The following is a 23,553-nucleotide window of genomic DNA, read 5'->3' on the forward strand; positions in this document are numbered from 1 at the left end:
ATGGCATACTCCACCGGGACTCTGGCACAAGGCTGCTTCGGTAAAGTTTACCGGGAGAAGTACAATGACACGTGGGCCGCCATAAAGAAGGTTCCGCAGCACCTCATCGACAGGAAGGACTTGGAGAGGGAGTGTGAAGTATACAAGTGAGTAGACGAGTGTGGAAAAGAGACGAGGAGATGGAAATACTCGAGCTGTAACTATTTGCCTTCATTCTCAGCAAAGCTAATCATCCGAACATTGTAAAGCTGCTGGGCAACATCAACCTCAAAGACGGCAAATGGATCATTCCGTTGGAATTCATCTTCGGAGAAGATCTGGAGACTACTATCTTCAAGTCAGCAAAGTCCAAAATACAGGTCAGCATGCTACCCAATTGAACTGTTAACATGTTAATTCAGGGATAAGCTTAGTTTTCCGGTGAATTGCGGGTAGTCTTCATCAACACCACGACTGATACCTAATTACAACTTACCTGACATCAAAAAATCAGAGACAGACAGAAAACAAGTCAAGTTCAAGACTATTGGGAGTCGAGAAGGCAAAGATTAAAAATAAAAAATAAAATAAAAACAAGACTCAGACTGATACCAAGATAAAGAACTTTGGGATTTAAATCTGAGAAAGTCAAGATCAAGACGTTTGGGAGTCAAGACCAAAGCTTTTCTGTTGAACAGCCGGTAGTATTCCTCAAAACCACGACTGAGACCTAATTACAACTTGCCAGACATAAAAAAAAAAAATAGATGAAAATAATGATCAAGACTTTTGGAAGTCAAGATCAGAACACAAGCATGACCGAGACCAAGACAATGACTAGGTCAAGACTTTTTGGGAGTCTATACCAAGACTGAGACAGAAAACAAGTCAATTTCAGGACTTTTTGGAGTCAAGAAGACAAAGATCAAAACCACCAAGACTCAGACTGACACCAAGATCAAGAATTTGGGGATTTAAATTTGAGGCAAAGTCAAGATTAATACGTCTGGGAGTCGAGACCAAAACTGAATCAAGATTGAGACAGTGGCCAAGTCAAGAGCAAGACTTTTAGTAGTCAAGACCAAGTCACAGACGATTAAAAGACTGAGACTTAGATCAAGAATTTTGTGAGTCTAGACATTTGGTACTCAAGGCCAAGACAGAGGCCAAGTCAAGATCAAGACTTTCAGGAGTAAAGACCGAGTCTGAGACAAGATCAAAGACTGGGACTAAAATCAAGAATTTTGCGAGTCAAAACTGAGACAAAGTCAAGACCAAGACTTAAACAAGACTGAAACAGAGACCAAGTCAAGATAAGACTTTTAGGAGGCAAGACAGAGTCTGAGACAAAGTCTAAGACTGAGCCTAAAAATCAAGGTTCATGGGTGTCAAGACTGAGACAAAGTGAGGATCAAGGTATTTGAAAGTCAAAACTAATACTGAAACAAGACAGACAGAGACCAAGTCAAGATCAAGACTTTTGGGAGTCAAGCCTAAGACTGAAACAGACAAAGTCGTGACACAACTTTTAGGAGTCAAGCCCAAGACAGAGTCTGAGACAAAGTGAAAATAAACTCTTTTGTGAGTCAAGAACAAGACCAAGACTGACACAGAAGACAATTCTAGATTGAGACATTTGGAAGTCAAGACAAAGACCAAGTTAAGAGGAAGACTGAGATAGACCAAGTCAAGATCAAGACTTTTTTGGCAGTCAAGACAAGATCGAAACCTTAACAATGTTCCTTGAACCAATAACAGTCTTAAACTGCTAAAAGTACAGCATTACATGTCTCTTAATGTACTGTAAATACTCTGCAAACTGGAAGAACGCTCCTCATCAAAATATCCCTCTGATCTTGCTCATTTATTCCACATATGTAAAAAAATTTAAACTCGAAGGAGTAAAGCAGGTTATGAAGTTGTGAACTACTCGCCATGTGAATGTCTTTTAGCTGACTCCGGCAAATCGAGGCAAAATCATCGTAGGCATGTGTGAGGGTCTCCTGCACCTCCACTCCAAAGATATCGTCCATCAAGACCTCAAGCCCGAAAACATCATGGTGGGTCACATGTTGAAATTCTAAATGACTTATCGATTGTACTAAAAGGGTTTCTCCGTCTCCAGGTGGAACACAACACCAACCGAGCCGTAATCATTGACCTGGGCCTGGCCAAGTTCTTCCGGCGCGGCTTGAATTCGGCGATGGACATGGGCAATGAAGCCTACTCGGCCCCCGAGGTTCTAAGGCGCCGCAGCCAACGGGACCAACGCTCGGATGTGTGGGCCATGGGCAAGATCATCGCCGAACTTTGCGCCCGCATGAGGTTGCATACGCCCAGCGTATGCCCGGCCAAGGTCCGGGAAGTGATGCACGATCAGCCGTACTGCCAGGCCGTATGCAGGATGGTGGAGAGCAACCCTACTCTAAGATCCTCTATGGTGGGCGTCATCGTTGACCTGAGAAGCGCCGCGGGGTCTCAAAGTCACCTCACACCGCCACAGGGTCAGATCAGGAACCGGTCGGCGTCGCCTCCGGGTCGGAGAGCGGCGTCGCCAGGTCGGAGAGCAGTGCCTCCATTCCAAAACCGGCCAGGTAGGAAAAGATTCATTGTGCGTAAATGTAATGAACTTCAAAGCCAAATGCATTTTAACTGAACTTTAGACTGAAACTACTGATTTTTTTCAGCCCACTCTCCAAAGGGTGGATCCCCACTAGGGTGGGAGCGCACTCCCCGACCGGACATTAAATTGGCCCACCAACGTCCCAGACAACCTCGCTCGCTCTCCCCTCTGAGGAACCAAGCGTTGGTCCCCAAAGCGGGAGGCCTTGGAATGGGTGGCATTGGCGGGCGAATGGACTTGACCAGGGACATGATGAAGATGGGATTATACCAGGAGGCCAATCGCGACCTGCCGTGCCAGCTTCCCGCCACTGGCCGGGTGATGGTGCGGCGTTTCGAGGAGAAGAACGGCGAGGTCGAAAAGTGGGCACAGAAGGAGGTAGTCATGCGGGACGGCAAGATCATCAAGTACAAGGACGTCACTTTTAACAGTTCTTAGTGACAAGTGGAAGGGAGGGGAAAAAACGAAGTTTGAAATCACTGAAAGTTGCAGTGATACACATCATTGTTGTGTTTTGCATTTTCACGCAACCGTTTTTGCTTTTTATTCAGTAAAATTTAGAGCTGGACAGCTTTAGTGTAGTCGCTAACAATGCTGAGCCACAACATGCAAGGCAGCACTGAACTATTTTTATTTTTTGCTGGTCTTTGAGTGCTCAAAAAGCAGTTGTTTGAAGATTCAAGATAATTTTCATGCTCGTTTTCGTAAGCTAACAGCTAGCACAGGGACAGGTACCGGTCCACAGAGAAATAATAAATAATTTGTTGAGGTCTTCAATGTGGCCTGTGCCTCTTGACATATTAGTATGCCTGTGTACTCTTTCGACTAATCCGAAATTTTTGTACGTCGCCCTCAAGTGGTTAGTAGAGGTGGGAATCTTTGGGCACCTAACGATTCAATTACGATTCAGCGACTCAGATTCGATTATAAATCGATTATTGATGCCCCCCTCCCCCATTTTTTTTTTTTTTTTTTCATGTTTTGTATATTTGTTCCAAATTTGTTCAAAAATCCTCTCAGGCTAAATAAACCAAACTACTATTTTAGTATCAAGTTACCGGTTAAAAACAGTAAATAAAATACTCAAGTCCCCATTCTGTATCAGCAGCTTTAAACTACATTCAATTAATTTAATGTTGTGAATCAACCGTTAAAGTTGTTAAAATTGCACCCGTTATTCCATAATTTCCATCATGTCTACTTTCGACATGTGAAAGTTTTAAAACTGTTTCATCATTTAAAGATCGATTCAAGTCAAGATTTTGCCGATTTAGGGGTATTCTAGATAAAAAGTAATTAGGTTCTCTACAACAGAGCCTTCTAGAGAAGTATACTGCTTTAAGATGGCGCCTGTTTACTAGCGCGGGAAAGTGTCATTTCACATCTAGTCTAGATATATGCTATATCTACTAGAGAGGTCCCGATCGGGTCCGATCACGTCATTTTCAAAGTATCGGAATCGGCAAAAAAATATCGGACATGCCTTTATATTTTTTTTTTATTATTAAATCGTTTTCTAATTGTATTTAACGTTACAGACATAATATGTTACACTCATCCGGAGTCTTTAGTTTAGGCTTAAGGTAGGGTTATCAAATTTATCCCGCTAACGGCGGTAATTAATTTTTTAAAAAATGTATCACGTTAAAATATTTAATGCAATTAATGCATGCGCTGCACGACCCAGTCATGCATTGTCGCGCTCAATCTGTAATGCTGTCATTATACCTACTTTTGGACTTTTTGGATACTTATTTTGAGGTTCTTAAAGGGTTAATTCTGATTTACGCGGAAATTCGGTTTACGTCGCTAGCGTAGGAACGGAACTCGTTCATAACCCGGGGACTGCCTGTACATGGTGTTGTATGATCTGAGTAAAAATTGGTGTTCACTCATTTGGGTCAAATGTTTAAAGGCTCCCACGGATAGAAAGACATGTAGTTCTTAAAACGTTAGTATGAGTTGTAATAATTTAAAAATCAAAACCCCTCTTAATGTTTTTAATAAAATTTGTAAAAATTTTTAAAAAAGCAGCTCGCCATTGTTTGGACGTCGCAAGGCGGTGACGTCACATGGGCTCCCTGCCGTACTTCCACAGTGTCAATCTTTAGCTATGTAAGGTAGTGATTTAAATACACTATGTGTTAATGGCGAGTTAAATTAGAGATCAAGCCAATGAGTCGTTTTGTCCCTCGACAGACATCGATTATCATCTAACATACGTAAAAAATGCGACAAACAGAAAAAACACAAGTAATAGTTATGAGGTAAATATCCGTGAACTTTTGACAGACACCATTTTTTTCGTTGTGACAATTTGTTTATAAGTTTAAAATATGCGATCGAATAATTTTTTAAAGTCTTTTTTTTTTTTAAACGATATATTACACATCAATGATTCTAAGCTAAAAATGACATTTTGAATAATTACCTTCATTTTATGGTTGGGTTGAAACAAAAGCGGTTGTGCGACGTCTAAACGGGAGTTTTCAGGGTAAAACGGGCAAATTAAAAATAGTTCGGGGGCTTAATGCGCCATGAATCTGCTATGGCAGCATATAGACATATTGTTCTATCAAACACAACAGTTGTTTTGGCTTAAAATACAGCGGTTTCTTTTAGAGTGCAAGAGCAGAAACAGTTTTTTCAGTCTTGTGTTTTCCGCCACATGGTCTTGTATGATCTTGGTAAAAATTAGTGTTCACTCTTTTGGGTCAAATGTTTGAGATGAACCCAAAATATATTCATTAATATTCACCTGTAAAGGTTACTCCGGTTCATCCTGAGATTTCAGCCCATCATTAAACCTTTTGTGACTTGTGCATTATGTTTACATGAGTAAAACCACAAAGACTGTTGATCTTGGAAGAGCAAATAGTTGAGTGAATGAGCAAACAACAGCTGCAATTGGAGAGCTGGAAAACAGTTTTAGAAATGTTACCTCATTTTCTTACCCACACACACAGTGTCCAAAGTAGATCATTTCAATAATCGCTTTATTACTGAATTTAAGGCCACTCGATTGCACTGAACACACACGCACTCACACCAGCAGAGCTCGCTAACAGGAACTCGGTCCAGTACTAACCTCCAATATCATCGAAGAGGAAAAAAAAAAGGCAATGTACAAAAGTTACACAGCAAAAACGTCAGATTTCCTATCGTCTGTCCTCACTAGTAAGAAAATGCAACACTAGTACAACAAACGTCTTAATTGAAATGATTTTTCTACTAGTATGCGGACATTGAGATGTAAAGGAGAGCAGGAAAAAGTGGTCTTAAAACTATTTGAGCACTTTTTCCTGTTATGTTGACAAGAACAAAAAGATCTAGATATTGAGGATATGGAATAAATGCACAACTAGCTGGTATACGCACCGTCTTTCTGCCAGATTCTCTTTGGTTGGCGGCTTCCTGAGACGCTGATTACAACATACTGTGGATTAAGACTGAGATGATATATTGTAGAAGCACGATGGCGTACGTTTGGCTGAGGGCAAGGCAAGACAAAAATAATTCCTTTTGGCATTTGAGTATTTTTTAGACTGGGAAGCATTTTTTTCAACTGTCTGAAAGCAAAAGATGCTCTAAGGCAAAACAAGGTTAAATAACATAAAAAAATATACAATGAAGTGGTTCATGTTAAGGCTTAGTATTGAAATAAAGTGTTTCTGTGTGTTAAAAAGGTATGACACAAGAGAAATATTCGAGTATATTAAAAATAGTGTACAAATAAAATAATTTTTAGCTACAATTATACTTAAATTATCAGAATTTATTTGTACACTTTATAATTAAATGTCCTATTTCCATCAATCAGTTTATCATATGCATTTTTGCCATTTAACATTAATAAGAACATAATTTTTTGATTAATCATGTAGCACATATATAGTTTTTAAAAAGTTGCTTTCAATGTTCATTCATTTTTTAATTCTGCTTATATTGAAGAAAAATATTGATTAGAAAAAAAAAATGAAACATCCATTTTTTTGCGCGTTTTGGCCACTGTCATCTTACGTCATACCCATTTTAAAACACAAAAAAAATGCTTTTCACCTTTGGAGCTGATATGTCAACTTCAAAAATGTGATCTGGATATGCTTGTTCAGTACTGATTATCTTGAAGAGTGTAAACCTTGTCATATCCTTCGAGTGTAGCAGCGTCACATGCTCCTCAAAAAAAAAACAATAAAAAAAACGAAGGCGCATCATTAGTGGAAGATAGGAGTGACAATATTGTAAGGCATTAGCAGGTTTCATAAACTCACAGAGTCCAACACGACACGGGAAGCTGATATCATTTTTCAAAATATATATAGATATAGATATGTTTGCGTTAAGTCCTGCTCACAGCAATACTAATAGATGGAAAAAGAAATGTCATGACACAAGGACGAATAAGGCCCCGAAAAGGAAAAAAAAATGGCGGCCTATTTGCCGGTTTTCAGGGTGGTGGCTTTGGCGGGCGGCGGGTGCAGCCCAGCCTCGGTGCCAATGTTGACGGTGATGTTGGTGTAGAGCGGGAGGTACTTCCGAGACACCACCTCATACTCGACTGTGTTCATGCCGTCTTGCTTCCAAGTCTGACGCGTCTTGGCCAGCATGTTGAACCTGCACAAGAACACAAAGATTTTCGTTTTTAATACTGATGCAACTAAGCCTGTCGCAATATGCAATAATTCCATTTATCGCAAGATAAATAAAAACGAAGGCGGTAATTTTTCCACTACGATTTATCGCCTCGCGTGCACGGCAGACATCAGAGGTTGCGCTAGACTTTTTCGTTGTCTGTCATTTTGACTGTCATAAAAATCCGGTCATAATCTATTTTTACCCGTCACTTACATTTTTAAAATGATAATAATGACATTTTCAATAGTATTTAGTTTTCATTCATTTTTAATTAATATTCTGTCCGAACAAGCTTAACAAGAGGCAAACAGACAGCGGAGTGCACCAATCAGCGACGGTTAGCAAAAACGACGAGGGCAGGACGAGGGACGAGAAAGTAAACATACGAGGAGAACGGAGTTTATTCAACATGGCTAGCGCGAGACAGACTGTTGTCAATGGCTCGTGTCGATGTGTTCTAGCTCATTTAAAACTGCATTTACCGCGGATTGGAACATATTCTCGGCCATCCGTGTTGTTGTAGAGACGACTTTCGGCGCAAGAGTGACGTTGCTCGTAAAGAACACGTCACGCAAATAAACAAATCTGATTTGTCGATTGATTTTGTACCTACTCGAGAGGCTGTGTCCCAGACTTTTCTCTCAGTGTTTGAAAAATAAAGGGAGAACAGTCTGGCCGTGCCAAGCAAACACTCAGTTGCCTTGACATTTTTCCGAGTAAGGGCCATCATGAAGGCTAATTATGTATTTGTAGCCAGCTTAGTCATTTTGATAGTAGGCTAATATACAGTAGCTAATATCAATGCATACAGCCGGTGCTGCTTTTATTATAAGGCTTACTCAAGGATATTAATTTTTTGCGGCTCCAGACATACTGTATCAGTTTGTTTGTTTGGTCACTATGGCTCTTTCAACATTTTGTGTTGCCGACCCCCGGGTCACTACGAGATGTAAGTTGTACTATTGCTACGAGAAAAAAAAAGTCCTATTATCACGTAGGGTAACGTAGCTGTAATCCGCTACGCATTTTAAGTACATGTCATGTACCATAGCTGAGAGCTACGACATTAGCCTGGCTAATGAAATATTTCAAATATATCTTCGTTATGGTTCTTTGGGGAGAAAATTACATGAAAACAATAATTTCGCCGTGGCACGACATGGTGAGGCTGTCCGTCTTCGATGCAGCCCAAAGACCGCGCTGACTGTGTTTTACTTCCGCTTTACCTGGTATAATTCAATAATCGGATATTGGATATTTGTGAATCGTTCTCGAATCTTCCACGGCCGAATCGCGAATAATCTAAGAATCGGAAATTTCGCACGCCTCTAGTCCGCTCACTAATTAACAGTTACAACTAGAGCTGAAACGAGTAACTCGAGTTTAAAAACTGATCCGAGTAATTTTATTCACCTCGAGTAATTGTTTATTTTGACAGCTCTAAGCATCACGTTTTGCTCGGACTACTTTTAATGCGGGACAACGCGCTGATGTCACGTGCGTAGAGGAAGAAGCAAAACAAAAACAAACAAAAAAACTGCAGCCGACAGCCGCTACAAACGATGCTGACGTTGCTAAATACTAGCCCGCACGACTAAATACTAGCCCGCACGATGCTACGTTGGTAACGGGTAGCGTCTGATGAGATGGATGTTGAACCAGATGCAAAATGACAGACTCGGCCGCGTCTGGGCAGCGTTAGTAAACAGCCGCCATCTTCAAGCAGTACAGCGCTAATAGCTAAGCGCTAATAAATAAGATTAACGTTACTGTCACTAGCTCACGTAACGTTAGCCCTGCGGAGGGCTAGGTTTCTATTAATTATGACCACTTTCGATGCGTGGCTAACGTGTCTTACATACAGGCTTTAACATAAGATAGCGTTGTGGAGTGATGAGGGTGTAAAATAAAAACTCAATAATGCTAACTATCAATTTTAGCTCAGTAGTCATTGCTGGATAAAACACCAAGTAGCACTGGTCCCTAATGTGCTCCAATACAGCCTGTATCATACATTTATTTTGAACACTGCAAAAACTCAAAATCCTATAAGTGGCCTATACTACGAACAGAGTTCAACCTCCCCAGAAGTAATCCAGTTTACCATCGGGTAACCGGAGTTGACAAAACCTGGTTGTCTAGTTTGTGGTCAATCGGTGCTACGACGCTGATTATGAGGTTGATTAGTCGAACCTGTGTCAACCCAGTCAGAGTTACTGCGCGTTCACATAAAAGGGGGCGGTGACCAGAGTCAAACACTACTTGTGACGATGGCACGGGCACCTTACTTCACGGAGGAGGAATGCGCGATGATCATGCGGAATTATGAGGAATTAAAATCCACCCTCACCGCGAAATCCAACACCGCTTCGGCGAGTAGAGCGCAACGGGTCTGTTGACAGCGAATTTACAGATCGTGTGATTTGTGAATGCGTCAATATGCCAGTTTACTTATGTCCATGAAAAGAAATAAAGCCTGCTGTCAGGACAATAAAATACGATTTGGTACATTAACAGTAAGAAATAATTGTCACGCATCACCACACGAAACAGGATGATTGTATGTTTAGTCCCCTTGACTGTACGAATACGTATGTTCTTTTTTTTAGTTTGGGCCTAAAAAATCCAGCCCGACCCGACCAGAGTTCGATCAATAAACTTGATTTGCAGGCCCGACAACCCCCCCCCCCCCCCAAAAAAAAATTGTTATATTTGTGAGGACTCAGGAGAAGAAGGAAATGCGGGGATGCCATGCGTTGTTGCGTAAATAAAAGCCCGTCTTTTGTAACGATTTTTCACAGTTAAACAAGACTGTAAGATGCATATTCAATAAACATTTATATCTTTTATATTTGTGCGTCTGTCCTATCAGTGGATTTGACATTTAATTTAATCTCTTCGAGTTGGCAGAAAAAAACGCAAGTTTTCTCAATGTTTAAATAGTCTACATATTTCTATGATGATTATAAATGCATCAATTTGAAGCGTTTCCATACCCCACTCCGAATCGCACGACATACAGTGTTCTTACGCAGATATTCAGCATCACCGATGGAATACATATATTGTCCCTGGCGAAAGAGCGCACGGACAGGCACACACAATCTGCGCGGTTGTGAGGGCCTGCCTCGGCGGGTTACATTAGTGACGTCTGCCTAGATCAGTTGGCACAGGTAAAGAATTCCCTCAGCTGAAAATCTATATCTTTCATGGAGAACATCTTCCGGGTACGCCAGCGGATTCTGGCGGTCCCGAAATACCCGTGCCCTCCGGAGAGAGCCCCTCACAATCCGCGCGCCAATGTCGTATGGGTCGTCCAAGTACGCTGTCATTGTCAGGAGGACACGTCCACGGAGGAGTGCTGTTTAAATAGAGCGTGGTTAATTGGAATCCTGATGTTAAGCAAGATCTAACTCTGACACGACCAGGTTTGGCGTGTGGCGTGTGTTGCCATGGCAACACTTCTCGGTTCCAACATATCCACCTTTCGTAGTCTCGCATAGCCGCGAACTTACGTCGCACGTGATAAAGTTACTCTCGAAGTTACCCTGCTAAGCCAGTATAGGCCACTGGACTTACAGTTTAGACTAACTTAAAACTTAACTAGAACTTAAAAATGACTTGACACAAATAGAAATTCAACTGAAACACGTGGGAAAAAAATCCTAACTTTTAAGTGATGTGTTATCAAGCGTAACGGCATTAATATATTTTTTTAATAAGATTTAAAGGTCTTGAGTCAAAGCAGTGAATTAGTCTTAATTCTAGCTACATCTGAGATGCGATTGTTGACTGTTTTCAACAATATATATCGAAAATAAAGACATTGACTGAAAATGGTTCAAGATTAGATGAAATGTCTTGTTTTCTCATGTATATTTATAATTGCTCTTCACCCAAATATATGTTTTATCCGATTACTTGATTAATCGATAGAATTTTCAGTCGATTACTGGATTACTAAAATATTTGATAGCTTCAGCCCTAGTTACAACTAAAGCCTTGCATCTAAATTCCTCATTTTGCAGCATTGTTTTCATACCTCTTTGGGTTGACGTCGTTGCCTTTGTCCAGCTTGTGTTTAATCATCTTGTAGCGGCCCACTTTCAACGACGGTCGCGTGATGGACATTCCCGCTAACGACACTCTGAAAAGACGAGTATGAGCACAAAAACTCGACAAGCAAGGCACTCGCTGTCGCCGAGCGGCCTCACCTGATGCCAATGTCGTCGTCCTCGCCGCCCCAGCCCCAGTAGTTGTTGGGAAAGCCATTCATTTTCAGGTAGTGGAGAGGCGTGAGAGCAGACACTCCCCCGAAGTACATCTGATACGGAAGCCTGGACGGGGAAGGGATGAGAGGAAAGTGTTAGGGCAGATATGCCCGAAGTCCGGCCCGGGGGCCAAATGCGGCCCGTGGTCAAATTTCATCCGGCCCCCAGCCTCTGTCATAAAATCAATAACGTCTGGCCCGAACATAGACTTAATGAATTGGTCAGCAGTACTGCAACCAGCATATGAAGTAGCTTACACACAAAATGCTGCCCCTCATTTACCCACTAAAAGGCAGCAGCACTTTAACCCTTTACTGCCAAATGTATCACATTTGATACAACTAAAATTTCATGATTTTGAGACTTATTTAGAATTTTGACATTTCTTTTTGGAAAAAAAATGATGGATGCAAGTCAACACATGCATCTGTAGGTTCCATGAGAAAAAAACACATGATTTAGCATGGGTTATAGATATAGAGCGCTTATTACTAGAGGTGTGCAAAATTTACGATTCGTAGATTATTCGCCATTCAGCCGTGGAAGATTTGAGAACGATTCACAAACATCCAAATTCCGATTATTGAAATATGCGAAGTACACAACACTCAGCGCGCCGCGCGGTCTTCGGGACGGAACGGAGCGAGAGTAGCTAAACATCATGCTTCCCATTACCCGGCCCCTCGGGTAATGCCAATGCTCAACTCACGGTTCTAGCTCAACTCGTGCAACGAGATAAAAAAACACAACAACATACCTGACTGCTGCCGAAAAGCTGCGACAAAGTACATCCATATAATGTTACGGTGGATATCATTTATATAAGGACTAGATGCAATATAGATTTGGTAGTGTTAGCAGCACATCTACAAAAAGCTAGATGCGGGCGTTATAAACGGCCGCCATCTTAAAGCAGTACACTTCCCCGCAAGGCTGTTGTAGGGAACCTTCCTAGCAAACCTAATTAACTTTTTGTCTAAAATACTCCTAAATCGGTAAAATATTGACTTGATCTACCTTTAAAATAGTTTTAAAACTTTCACATGTCGAAAGTAGACAAAAGGGAAATTATGGAATAACGGGAGCAATTTTAACAAATTTAACAGTTGATTCACAACATTAAATTAATTGAATGTAGTTTAAAGCTGCTGATACAGAATGAGGACTGGAGTTTTTTTATTTAATGTTATTTTTGTATATTTGTTTACTGCTATATGTTAGCTTGATACTGAAATAGTGTGGTTTAGCCTGAGAGTATTTTTGAACAATTTTGGAACTAATGTACAAAACATTAAAAAAAAAAAAAAAAAAAAAAAAAAAAAGGAGGGGGGGTGCATCAATAATCGTTTTAGAATCGAATCGAAGCCTCTGAATCGTAATCGTAATCAAATTGTTAGGTGCCCAAAGATTCCCAGCTCTACTTATTACACATATTCATTTTGACTTTTTTTTACAAATTTGAAAAAAAGGTTTCATTAGGACCTTATTTTTCTAATTTAGGGATTCTCTGATAATTGCTTCATGTTGGAGGTATTTAAGGGCTAAGCAACATTACTGCGCGTGACCCATTACTTCCATTTTAAACAATGGTGACAATCAACAACAACAACAAAAAAGTTGACTGTGACGGCTTACACTTCACGGATAGGTGGAAATTAGACTATTTCTTCACTAAAATACGCAACAACTGTGTCTGCCTCATTTGCAAAGAGATGTCACTTTTTAAATATTTCAATGTGAGGCGATTTTACCAAACAAGACACGCTGACATGTACGACAAGATTACAGGGAAGATACGCAGCCAGAAATTAAAGCAACTTGAAGCTAGTTTAATGTCAGGGCAGCAGTATTTCACAAGAGCCCGAGAGTCGAAAGAGAAAAAAATAATTAAGCAAATGTGACACACTGAATGGCTTGCTGAAATTTGCTTAAATATATTGTTCTACGTAAAGGACGTCAGCCAAGGTCGGCCCCCCACATTTTTACCACACCAAATCTGGCCCCCTTTGCAAAAAGTTTGGACACCCCTGTGTTAGGGTGTCATGCTTGCTACAACTCCACCACCAGAAGGCAGTATTGCAAAGTATCAGTACAGGTAGTCCCAAGGGTGACCAGTTCTGTTCCTCGGCTGGCCCAGAGCCGTATAAAGAGTCGCGACACTCCCTTAGGGATCCATCATACGATTTTACTTCCAGGTTTTCCGGGAAGTGGAGCCTCGGGTAGTTCCAAACATGGCTTAGACGAAGGCGGACCGGATTCATGCCAATGGCTGTCTGTCAAGTTATATTCAGAGCTAAGTTGATGATAAAAATGGTCCCTTTTGAATTTTCAACAGTCTACAGTGCCTTGAAAAAGTATTCGGCCCCCTTGAACCTTGCAACGTTTCGCCACATTTCAGGCTTCAAACATAAAGATATAAAATTTTAATTTTTTGTCAAGAATCAACAACAAGTGGGACACAATCGTGAAGTGGAACAAAATTTATTGGATAATTTAAACTTTTTTAACAAATAAAAAACTGAAAAGTGGGGCGTGCAATATTATTCGGCCCCCTTGCGTTAATACTTTGTAGCGCCACCTTTTGCTCCAATTACAGCTGCAAGTCGCTTGGGGTATGTTTCTATCAGTTTTGCACATCGAGAGACTGACATTCTTGCCCATTCTTCCTTGCAAAACAGCTCCAGCTCAGTGAGGTTGGATGGAGAGTGTTTGTGAACAGCAGTCTTCAGCTCTTTCCACAGATTCTCCATTGGATTCAGGTCTGGACTTTGACTTGGCCATTCTAACACCTGGATACGTTTATTTTTGAACCATTCCATTGTAGATTTGGCTTCATGTTTTGGATCATTGTCCTGTTGGAAGATAAATCTCCGTCCCAGTCTCAGGTCTTGTGCAGATACCAACAGGTTTTCTTCCAGAATGTTCCTGTATTTGGCTGCATCCATCTTCCCGTCAATTTTAACCATCTTCCCTGTCCCTGCTGAAAAAAAGCAGGCCCAAACCATGACACTGCCACCACCATGTTTGACAGTGGGGATGGTGTGTTCAGGGTGATGAGCTGTGTTGCTTTTACGCCAAACATATCGTTTTGCATTGTGGCCAAAAAGTTCAATTTTGGTTTCATCTGACCAGAGCACCTTCTTCCACATGTTTGGTGTGTCTCCCAGGTGGCTTGTGGCAAACTTTAAACAAGACTTTTTATGGATATCTTTGAGAAATGGCTTTCTTTATGAGCACTTTTGCAGTACTCAGGAGCTCTGTGATCGTTTACTTCCTTATTTTAGCGTGTTACCGCGCCCAGGCCGTTTTGCCCAATGATTGAGCGATTTTTACACATGCGTAGGTTTGTAAAATGGAACTGCATTAAAGAAAGGCCGGTGTTCTGCCAAAATATCCTACATCGGCGAAACGTGCTACATTAGTCGAATTTGACACCTAAAGTACTACGGTGCGCTCTAAACTTGTTTTGTTTAGATGCAAACAGGAATAAGGTACTAAAAAAATGCCTGCAGAAAATACTTAAATGTAGTTATATCAAATAAGGACGGTTTAAACACGCTACGTGACTAATGTGGTCAACTGCTTCAAAGCTAACACAAAAAACACAATGGTTAAAAGTATGAGAGGGTAATACATGCAAAAAGTATATTTGAGGCTGTGAAAAGGTTCTAAATAACTAAATAAAAACAAAAATAGTGAGTAATCGCCGCCTCTAACCGATGTGCGCATGCGTGTGAATGCATGCGCAAGCGCCCTGAGCATTGTGTAGGACGTTTCGCCGCGTAGTAAGGAATGGCCGAACACCGGGCCAAATATGATTTGGTATGGAACGAAGAAAGCGGACTATGTGCATTCCTGGTGTGAATATGCCCCAAATCAACCAATGAATGCAATAAAATATGACAACAATGACCTCAAGTGGACAAAAATAATACACGCAGTGCCCTTGTCCATTTTTTTTTTCCCTAATTTTTTTTGTTTCCGTCCGCTTTTGCTTTGCTGGAGTTGTAATGTCTTGCGTAAAACGGGCTCAACCAGCTTGTCGAAAGAGACGCAGATATTTGACAATCAGGTTGGCGGTGATGGAGCCATAACAAATACTAGATAACCATCTCTGCCAAGCACAACAAAGTGATATGGAGTGGCTAGTAATGTGCGTTTGATGTACTGTTTGAGTGTGCTGCATTTCCTGAAGTAGCGATCGACATTCAATTTCTGTTTGTACCTGAAAAGCTAAATGGGCTTGCTGCATAAAGTGGGGCAAATAAGTATTTAGTCAACCACTAATTGTGCAAGTTCTCCTACTTGAAAATATTAAAGAGGCCTGTAATTGTCAACCGTGAGAGACCGAATATGGGGAAAAAAAAAAAAAAAAAAAAAAAAAAATTTAAATTAAAAACATTGTTGATTTTCACATTGATTTTTAAAGAATTTATTTGCAAATCATGGTGGAAAATAAGTATTTGTTCAATACCAAAAGTTCATCTCAATACTGTACTTACTTTGTTTTGTTATGGCAATAACTGAGGCCAAACGTTTTCTGTAACTCTTCACAAGCTTTTCACACACTGTTGCTGGTATTTTGGCCCATTCCTTCATGCAGATGTCCTCCAGAGCAGTGATGTTTTGGGGATGTCGTTGGGCAACACAGACTTTCAACTCCCTCCACAGATTTTCTATGGGGTTGAGACCTGGAGACTGGCTAGGCCACTCCAGGACCTTGAAATGCTTCTTTCGAAGCCACTCCTTTGTTGCCCTGGCTGTGTGTTTGGGAGCATTGTCATGCTGAAAGACCCAGCCACGTCTCATCTTCAATGCCCTTGCTGACGGAAGGAGATTTTCACTCAAAATCTCTCGATACATAGCCACATTCGTTCTTTTCTTTACACAGATCAGTCAACCTGGTCCCTTTGCAGAAAAACAGCCCCAAAGCATGATGTTTCCACCCCCATGCTTCACAGTGGGTATGGTGTTCTTAGGATGCAATTTAGTATTCTTCCTCCTCCAAACATGAGAACCTGTGTTTTGACCAAAAAGTTCTATTTTGGTTTCAGCTGACCATAACACATTCTCCCAGTCATCATCTGGATCATCTAAATGCTCTCTAGCGAACCGCAGACGGGCCTGGACGTGTACTTTCTTCAGCAGGGGGACACGTCTGGCAGTGCAGGATTTGAGTCCCTGGTGGCGCATTGTGTTACTGATAGTAGCCTTTGTTACTGTGGTCCCAGCTCTCTGTAGGTCATTCACTAGGTCCCTCCCGTGTGGGTCTGGGATTTTTGCTCACCGTTCTTGTTATCATTTTGACGCCACGGGGTGAGATCTTACATGGAGCCCCAGATCGAGGGAGATTATCAGTGGTCTTGTATGTCTTCCATTTTCTAATAATTACTCCCACAGTTGATTTCTTTACACCAAGCGTTTTACCTATTGCAGATTCAGTCTTCCCAGCCTGGTGCAGGTCTACAATTTTGTCTCTGGTGTCCTTCGACACCTCTTTGGTCTTGCCCATAGTGGAGTTGTGAGTGTGACTGACTGAGGGTTGTGGACAGGTGTCTTTTATACCGATAATGAGTTAAAACAGGGGCCATTAATACAGGTAACGAGTGGAGCCTCGTTAGAAGAAGTTAGACCTCTTTGACAGCCAGAAATATTGCTTGTTTGTAAGTGAACAAATACTTATTTTCTACTGTAATTTGGAAATAAATTCTTTAAAAATCAAACAATGTGATTTTCTGTTTTCCACATTCTGTCTCTCATGGTTGAGGTTTACCCATGTTGACAATTACAGGCCGCTCTAACGTTTTCAAATAGGAGAACTTGCACAATTGGTGGTTGACTAAATACTTATTTGCCCCACTGTACATACACACACCCATAAATATATATATCAGCATTAGAAAGTACGACGTTAAAGAAAAGTGGAAAATAGAATTTAAAGGATGTGACCTCTAACATTTTGGGAAACAAGTTTTTATATGTCAATGTGACGAAACAAACTAGGATGTGCCATTTAGAACTTGGGAACAAAATATATTATACATGGTGTTATCTTTAATATATTACCACAGGTAGGTGAATCAAGGAAATCAAGATATTCTCTGGAAAAACTGTATTCTTGTTGTGAAAAAAGAAAAACCTAAATCATCTTGATTTCAATATAAAAGTTGATTTCTCGTGCCAATGCTAACACAAACATGACCCTTTCACTCCACAAGTTTACATAGTTTTCAGTTGTCGCCGAAACCCTCCAAATGTCAAGCTAGCATTTAAATATGTTATAATGCAATGACATAATCAAACTAGTACTTAGATAACCGATTTTATCAATTTTCCCATAAATGTCGCAATAACCGCTGTTGGTTCCATTGAAACCCACTACAGCGCTGTTTGTACTTGAAACTACCCACACCCCACAGGAACCACGTGACCACCTGTGGCGACATCAAAGAGTGTCGCGACTCTTTATACAGCTCTGGGCTGGCCATGTAACCAGAATTTCTGTGTAAATCGGAATTAACCCTTTAAGTACCCCCAAACACAAAATAACTGTCCAAAACATGTATTATACATCATATTAATAATATAGCGTGAGGTACTTCGTGTTAAATGCTGTCATATTAAATGACTATTGGGGCTTTAAATTAAAAAACAAAAAAACAGCATTAGAACAAGGACACAGTCAACTCACTTGTAGCCAAACTTGTCCATGGCGATGGCGGCGTGCTTAGGGTTAGCGTCGCACATGTACAAGTTGCGGTCGTCTTCGGGAATGAGGTCCACGTCGTGAAAAAACAGGCAGTCCCAGTCCTTCTCCCGCATGGCCTCACGGAAGCCGACGTTCATCAGCTTGGCCCTGTTGAAAGTGTAGTTTCCCGCCTGCACGAAATATAAAAATTTAAGCTAGCGCTAGCGAAACAGGCTGGACGCGGCCAAACGAGATACCTGGTGGATGACGTAGATTGCGTAGTCGAGCTGTTGCCGCTGCAAGAAAGGGTGCAGATAGTAGAGCAGGTACTTGAGGTGGTGCTCCCGGAGGCGGTGCGGGATGACCACGGCCGTGCTGTGGCGGGCCTCGCAGTTAGGAGGTCGGTAACGCCCGCCGCGCTCCACCGCCGGGTTCTTGCGCTGCACTTCGGCTAGCGTGAGACCCGACGGAAAGCTGACGTGGATCGGCCCCCCTGACACCAGAACAGATCAGAAAGTTCATTATGGTATAGTTTTTATTAAGGAATAACTGTGTTGCAAAATTTTACTAATGATTAACAATAATGCCGTTTTAAGGCTTGGCGATTGTTAAATCACGAACAGCGAAAAATCAAATTCAGCCATGAGTGTCAATATGGACTTTTCAAAATCGGCCATTGGCCAATATATAGCATATATAGTACAAGAACTTATGTTACCTGTTTTCTTGCCGATCTTTTGTATAAAGTAGGGCTGTCAAACCATTAAAATTTTTAATCGAGTTAATTACAGCTTAGAAATTAATTAATCGTAATTAAACGCAATTCAAACCATCTATAAAATATGCCATATCTTTCTGTAAATTATTGTTGGAATGGAAAGATAAGACAAGATGGATATATATATTCAACATTCGGTAAATAAGTACTGTGTTTATTATAACAATAAATCAACAAGATGGCATTAACATTACTAACATTCTGTTAAAGCGATCCATGGATAAAAAAAAAGACTTGTAGTTCTTAAATGATAAATGTTAGTACAAGACATACAAATTTTATATTAAAACCCCTCAATGTTTTCGTTTTAATAAAATTTGTAAATTTTCAATCGAAAAATAAACTAGTAGCCCGCCACTGTTGATGTCAATAATTACACAATGCTCATGGGTGCTTAAGCCCATAAAATCAGTCGCATCCAAGCGCCAGCAGAGGGCGACAAAACTCAAAAAAACACAAGTAACATGTTGGCATTGCACTGTGCTGTCATTTTAATCTGTTTGAGCGGGGCATTTGGGTTAATTGCGTCAAATATTTTAACGTGATTAATTTAACAAATTAATTACCGCCCGTTAACGCGATCATTTTGATAGCACTAGTATAAAGGTGAACCGATATGTTGGCCGGCTAATATATCGGGTCGATACATGGACTTTTTATTTCTCTCTCTCTCAAGATTGCCCAAAATAATACTGTTATGTTCACCGTTTGGGTGCTGATTTTTCTTAAGAATGTCGACGACGGGCATAGATGGACTATTTACAAGATCAGACGATATAAGCTGATATATAGCCAATTTTATGGAATACAGGTAGTCCCCGGCTTAGGACGTACTCTACTTACGCGATTTCGACCTTACGTTTTTTTTTTTTTGCAGTACCTTATTGCAGTGTTTTTCAACCAGTGTGCCGCGGCACCATTTTTTTTTTTTTTAAATTCGACGGGCCGAGTTGCAGTAGGAAGGAAGGATTAGATAGAAAGTTGCAGTCGTGTCCAGATGAGTATTGCTCGTGTCGCGTTCAATAACTGCTCGGATTTCTAGCCATCAGCAACCTTGCTGTCCGCGACAATGTGGACCACAGCACGTCTACTGTACATCATTTGATTAGACTCGTCATGAATCGATAAACACAAAAGTGTCTTATCCATTTTATCCATATGTGACGACCGTCAATCTTCCCCGTGTTTTATTCCAACACATTCTTGAGGACAGCAAAATGGCTGACTGCTAGAAATCCGAGCAGTTCTTGAATGCAACACGGGCAGCTATCCTAAACGGCATCTCCAAACGTAACATCCGTCACTTCACACTATTTTGTTCGCCTTCGTGAAAACACAGAGAAACGGGCATCTTTTTTTTAGAAAACTACACAGGTAAATGAGAAAGCCCTCAAAGCCAGTAACCCTGTGTTGAAAAATAAATAAATAAATAAAAAAAGTCCCACACTGTGGCACAGACCTTAATACTCCCTGCCTGCAAAGCTATTGTCAGCGAGATGCTCAGCCATTGCTAAAGTCCCCGTCTGATAATTCTGAGCTTTTCAAGCCTACCTGCAATAAAAAATAATAATAACAGAGAGAGCTGTTGACGATGATTCCTGCTAGGAAATCAGCTTTGTGTTCATCTAAACAGGCTCAAGTTTCACAATAAGTATAAATATTGACTTGAGAAATTATTTTAGAATTAAATATACTGTACAGAAAGGAACTTTGGAACGTTTTTGGTTTGTGGTGTGCCACGAGATTTTTTGTCCGATGAAAATACGTGCCGTGACTCAGAAAAGGATGAAAAACACTGCCTTAATGTACCTCATTGTATCTTACTTTTTTACTTCATTAATATGGCATGTTTTGTCCTCAGAAAACAAAGCTGTTCAACGTAATAGGCAGCAAACAAGGAAATTGTGCTTTTTGAAGCTTTTTACTTCCTTCACTTTTGACAATTTGTAAAGCTGTGACACACATATGTACACTTCTGTTCGAAATGACATGCATAACAATAAAACACATACCACAAAACAATTAGTTTTCAAACGTCCATCTAGTCTGATCAATACAGAATGTAAATTTAGTGGATTATATTAGCCTAATTTGCCTAACAAAAGTCTGCTAGCTTAAATGCTACGAATGCTAACGTATTTACAATTCTCACAGCATATCGCTCACACGTAACTCCACAAGTTACTGTAATTTTCGCACTATAAGGTACACCTGTCTATAAGCCACCAACCACCCACCAAATTTGACACAAAAACGGCATTTGTTCATAGATAAGCCGCACTGGACTAAGCCGTAGCCGTCTTCATTGTATTATGGGATATTTACACCAAAAAAGATATTAACCGATAACTTTATATGACAGCGGCATCATACGACTGTCATAAGACCAAATAAACCACCATTGCTTCAAGAAGCTTCATTTGGCCATCACTGCTCCCTCGGGGGACACTGTCAACCTCTGCTGCCACTTACTATCAACGCTGTTGTTGTCCAACATGCCTCCGAGCATGCATTACAGTGCTTCAGATGTATATAACATTCAAACTTCACGTTCTCTGCTAATCGTTTCTTCAGTTACTGTTCTAGTAGTTTCATTTACTGCTAGCTATGGTATTTGGTAACACTTTATTTAACAGTAGCGCCATAAGACTCAGACAATCATAATGACACTGTCATGACCATTAATGAATGCTTATAACTGATGTCATTAGGGCCCGAGCACTAGACGTGCGAAGGCCCTATTGTAATGCAAAGGATTATTATTATTATTATTATTATTATTATTATTATTCTTTCTTCATGGCAAATGAAAATGGCCAATTTGGAGGCCTGAACATGCACGAAAAGTCACCAAAATTTGCACATACGTGCAGATTCGCGTAAATTTCGATAATCTTGCGTCGTTTTGAAAAAATGTCAAAAAATGGCTCAGTGGCGCCCCCTTGACCCTTAAAATTTTCAAAAAGGCCTCTCCTCTCAGGTTTTCAACGTAGAGCAATGAAATTTGGGGAGTAGATACCTTATGCCTAACTGTTCAAAAAAGCCTCTTGCACCCATATTCCAAATCCAACAGGAAATCGGGTATTTTGGATCGAATGTGAAATTTTTTCGGTTCACAGTTGGAGTTTACGTTTGGAGGCTTGAACATGCACGAAAACTCACCAAAATTTGCACATACATTCAACTTTGCGTAAATTTTGATAATCTACAAAAAAATTTAACAAAATGGCTCAGTGGCGCCCCCTTGAAATTTTCAAAAAGGCCTCTCCTATTAGGTTTTTTCAACGTAGAACAATGAAATTTAGTGAGTCGATACATTGTACAAAACTGCTCCAAAAAGTCTCTTGCACCCATATTCCAAACCCAACAGGAAGCTGGAAATTTTGGGTCAAATGCGAAATTTTATCGATTTACATTTGAGACCTTGTCGCTGAAGGATAAAGTTGGATCGTCTTCAAAATTGGTCAGACTATTCAGGAGACCTATGAGATCTTAAGTTTTCAAAATGGTGTGTTTTCATTCAAGGGTCTGGCCTGGGCGTGGTCCCAAAGTCGGCCATTTTTAGGCAAAATACCAAATTCAGAAAATGATTAAAAACTCCGTGATCCAACGTTCAATCTTTTTCATTTTTAGCATGTTTATGAGATATCCCAGCCTGAACACGACTGCATTGAAATATTACCCATTAGGCCTGGCGCCCCTAGTGGAAACAGGAAATGGCCTTCTTTACGAGACAGGCTCCTCCTCCAAGGGAAAAAAATCTATTGACCTCAAACCTGTTTCAGGGGAGCCTCAAGACATGTGTTCAGGTGCCTGATGAAAAATATTGAGGTTTCGTTGAAGCGGAGAGGTCCAAACTGGAAGTGAAAATGACCGTCAACAATTTGTCTCGCCAAAAACTTTGAACAGTCATAACTCGGCAGATATGCAACATATCTGCGCCAAACTTTCCGTGTTTGTTGAGAGTCATACCCTGAAGGTTCTTGTAGGGGTCATTTGCATCAACTCTACAGTGCCAACTAGTGGCGACAGAAAGAAGTTTTAAAAAAGGCCTTTCCTGTTGGGTTTTTTCAACGTAGAGCAATGAAATTTGGGGAGTAGATACCTTATGCCTAACTGCTCAAAAAAGCCTCTTGCACCCATATTCCAAATCCAACAGAAAATCGGGTATTTTGGATCAAATGTGAAATTTCTGTCCATTTCTAGTACAGTTTACATTTGGAGGCCTGGACATGCACGAAAACTCACCAAATTTTGCACATACATGCGGCTTTGTGTGGATTTCGATAATCTTGCAACGTTACAAAAAAATGTAACAAAATGGCTCAGTGGCGCCCCCTTGAATTTTTCAAAAAGGCGTTTCCTATTAGGTTTTTTTAACGTAGAGCAATGAAATTTGGGGAGTCGATACCTTGTGCAAAACTGCTCCAAAAAGTCTCTTGCACCCATATTCCAAACCCAACAGGAAATCGGGTATTTTGGATCGAATGTGAAATTTTTATCAATTAACAGGGTGCACATTTGAGACCTTGTCACAGAGGGAATCAATTGGATCATCTTCAAAATTGGTTAGACAATT

The 23,553-nt window shown here is 40.6% G+C and overlaps 2 protein-coding genes across 3 annotated transcripts in view; one reads left to right on the forward strand and one right to left on the reverse strand.

Moving 5' to 3' along the window:
- On the forward strand, nt 1–3,040 carry LOC130914667 (uncharacterized). The gene is made up of 5 exons (XM_057834086.1): nt 1–146; nt 221–359; nt 1,932–2,039; nt 2,105–2,573; nt 2,667–3,040. The coding sequence occupies exons 1-5, from the start codon at nt 1–3 to the stop codon at nt 3,038–3,040; spliced, it is 1,236 nt and encodes a 411-aa protein (XP_057690069.1).
- Nucleotides 3,041–5,589: 2,549 nt separating this feature from the next.
- Nucleotides 5,590–23,553, reverse strand: part of LOC130915075 (beta-1,4-galactosyltransferase 3-like) — a 78,614-nt gene continuing 60,650 nt past the window's right edge. For both annotated transcript variants that reach the window (XM_057834789.1, XM_057834790.1), the window contains exons 3-7: nt 18,454–18,689; nt 18,200–18,387; nt 11,452–11,574; nt 11,280–11,384; nt 5,590–7,216 (exon numbers count right to left, since the gene is read on the reverse strand). In XM_057834789.1, coding sequence (XP_057690772.1) covers nt 7,036–7,216; nt 11,280–11,384; nt 11,452–11,574; nt 18,200–18,387; nt 18,454–18,689 — 833 coding nt within the window. In that variant the 3' untranslated portion in view covers nt 5,590–7,035. The remainder of the gene's footprint in view (nt 7,217–11,279; nt 11,385–11,451; nt 11,575–18,199; nt 18,388–18,453; nt 18,690–23,553) is intronic.

The sequence above is a fragment of the Corythoichthys intestinalis genome, chromosome 4 (genome assembly GCF_030265065.1).
Source record: "Corythoichthys intestinalis isolate RoL2023-P3 chromosome 4, ASM3026506v1, whole genome shotgun sequence".
Classification (NCBI taxonomy): Eukaryota; Metazoa; Chordata; class Actinopteri; order Syngnathiformes; family Syngnathidae; genus Corythoichthys; species Corythoichthys intestinalis.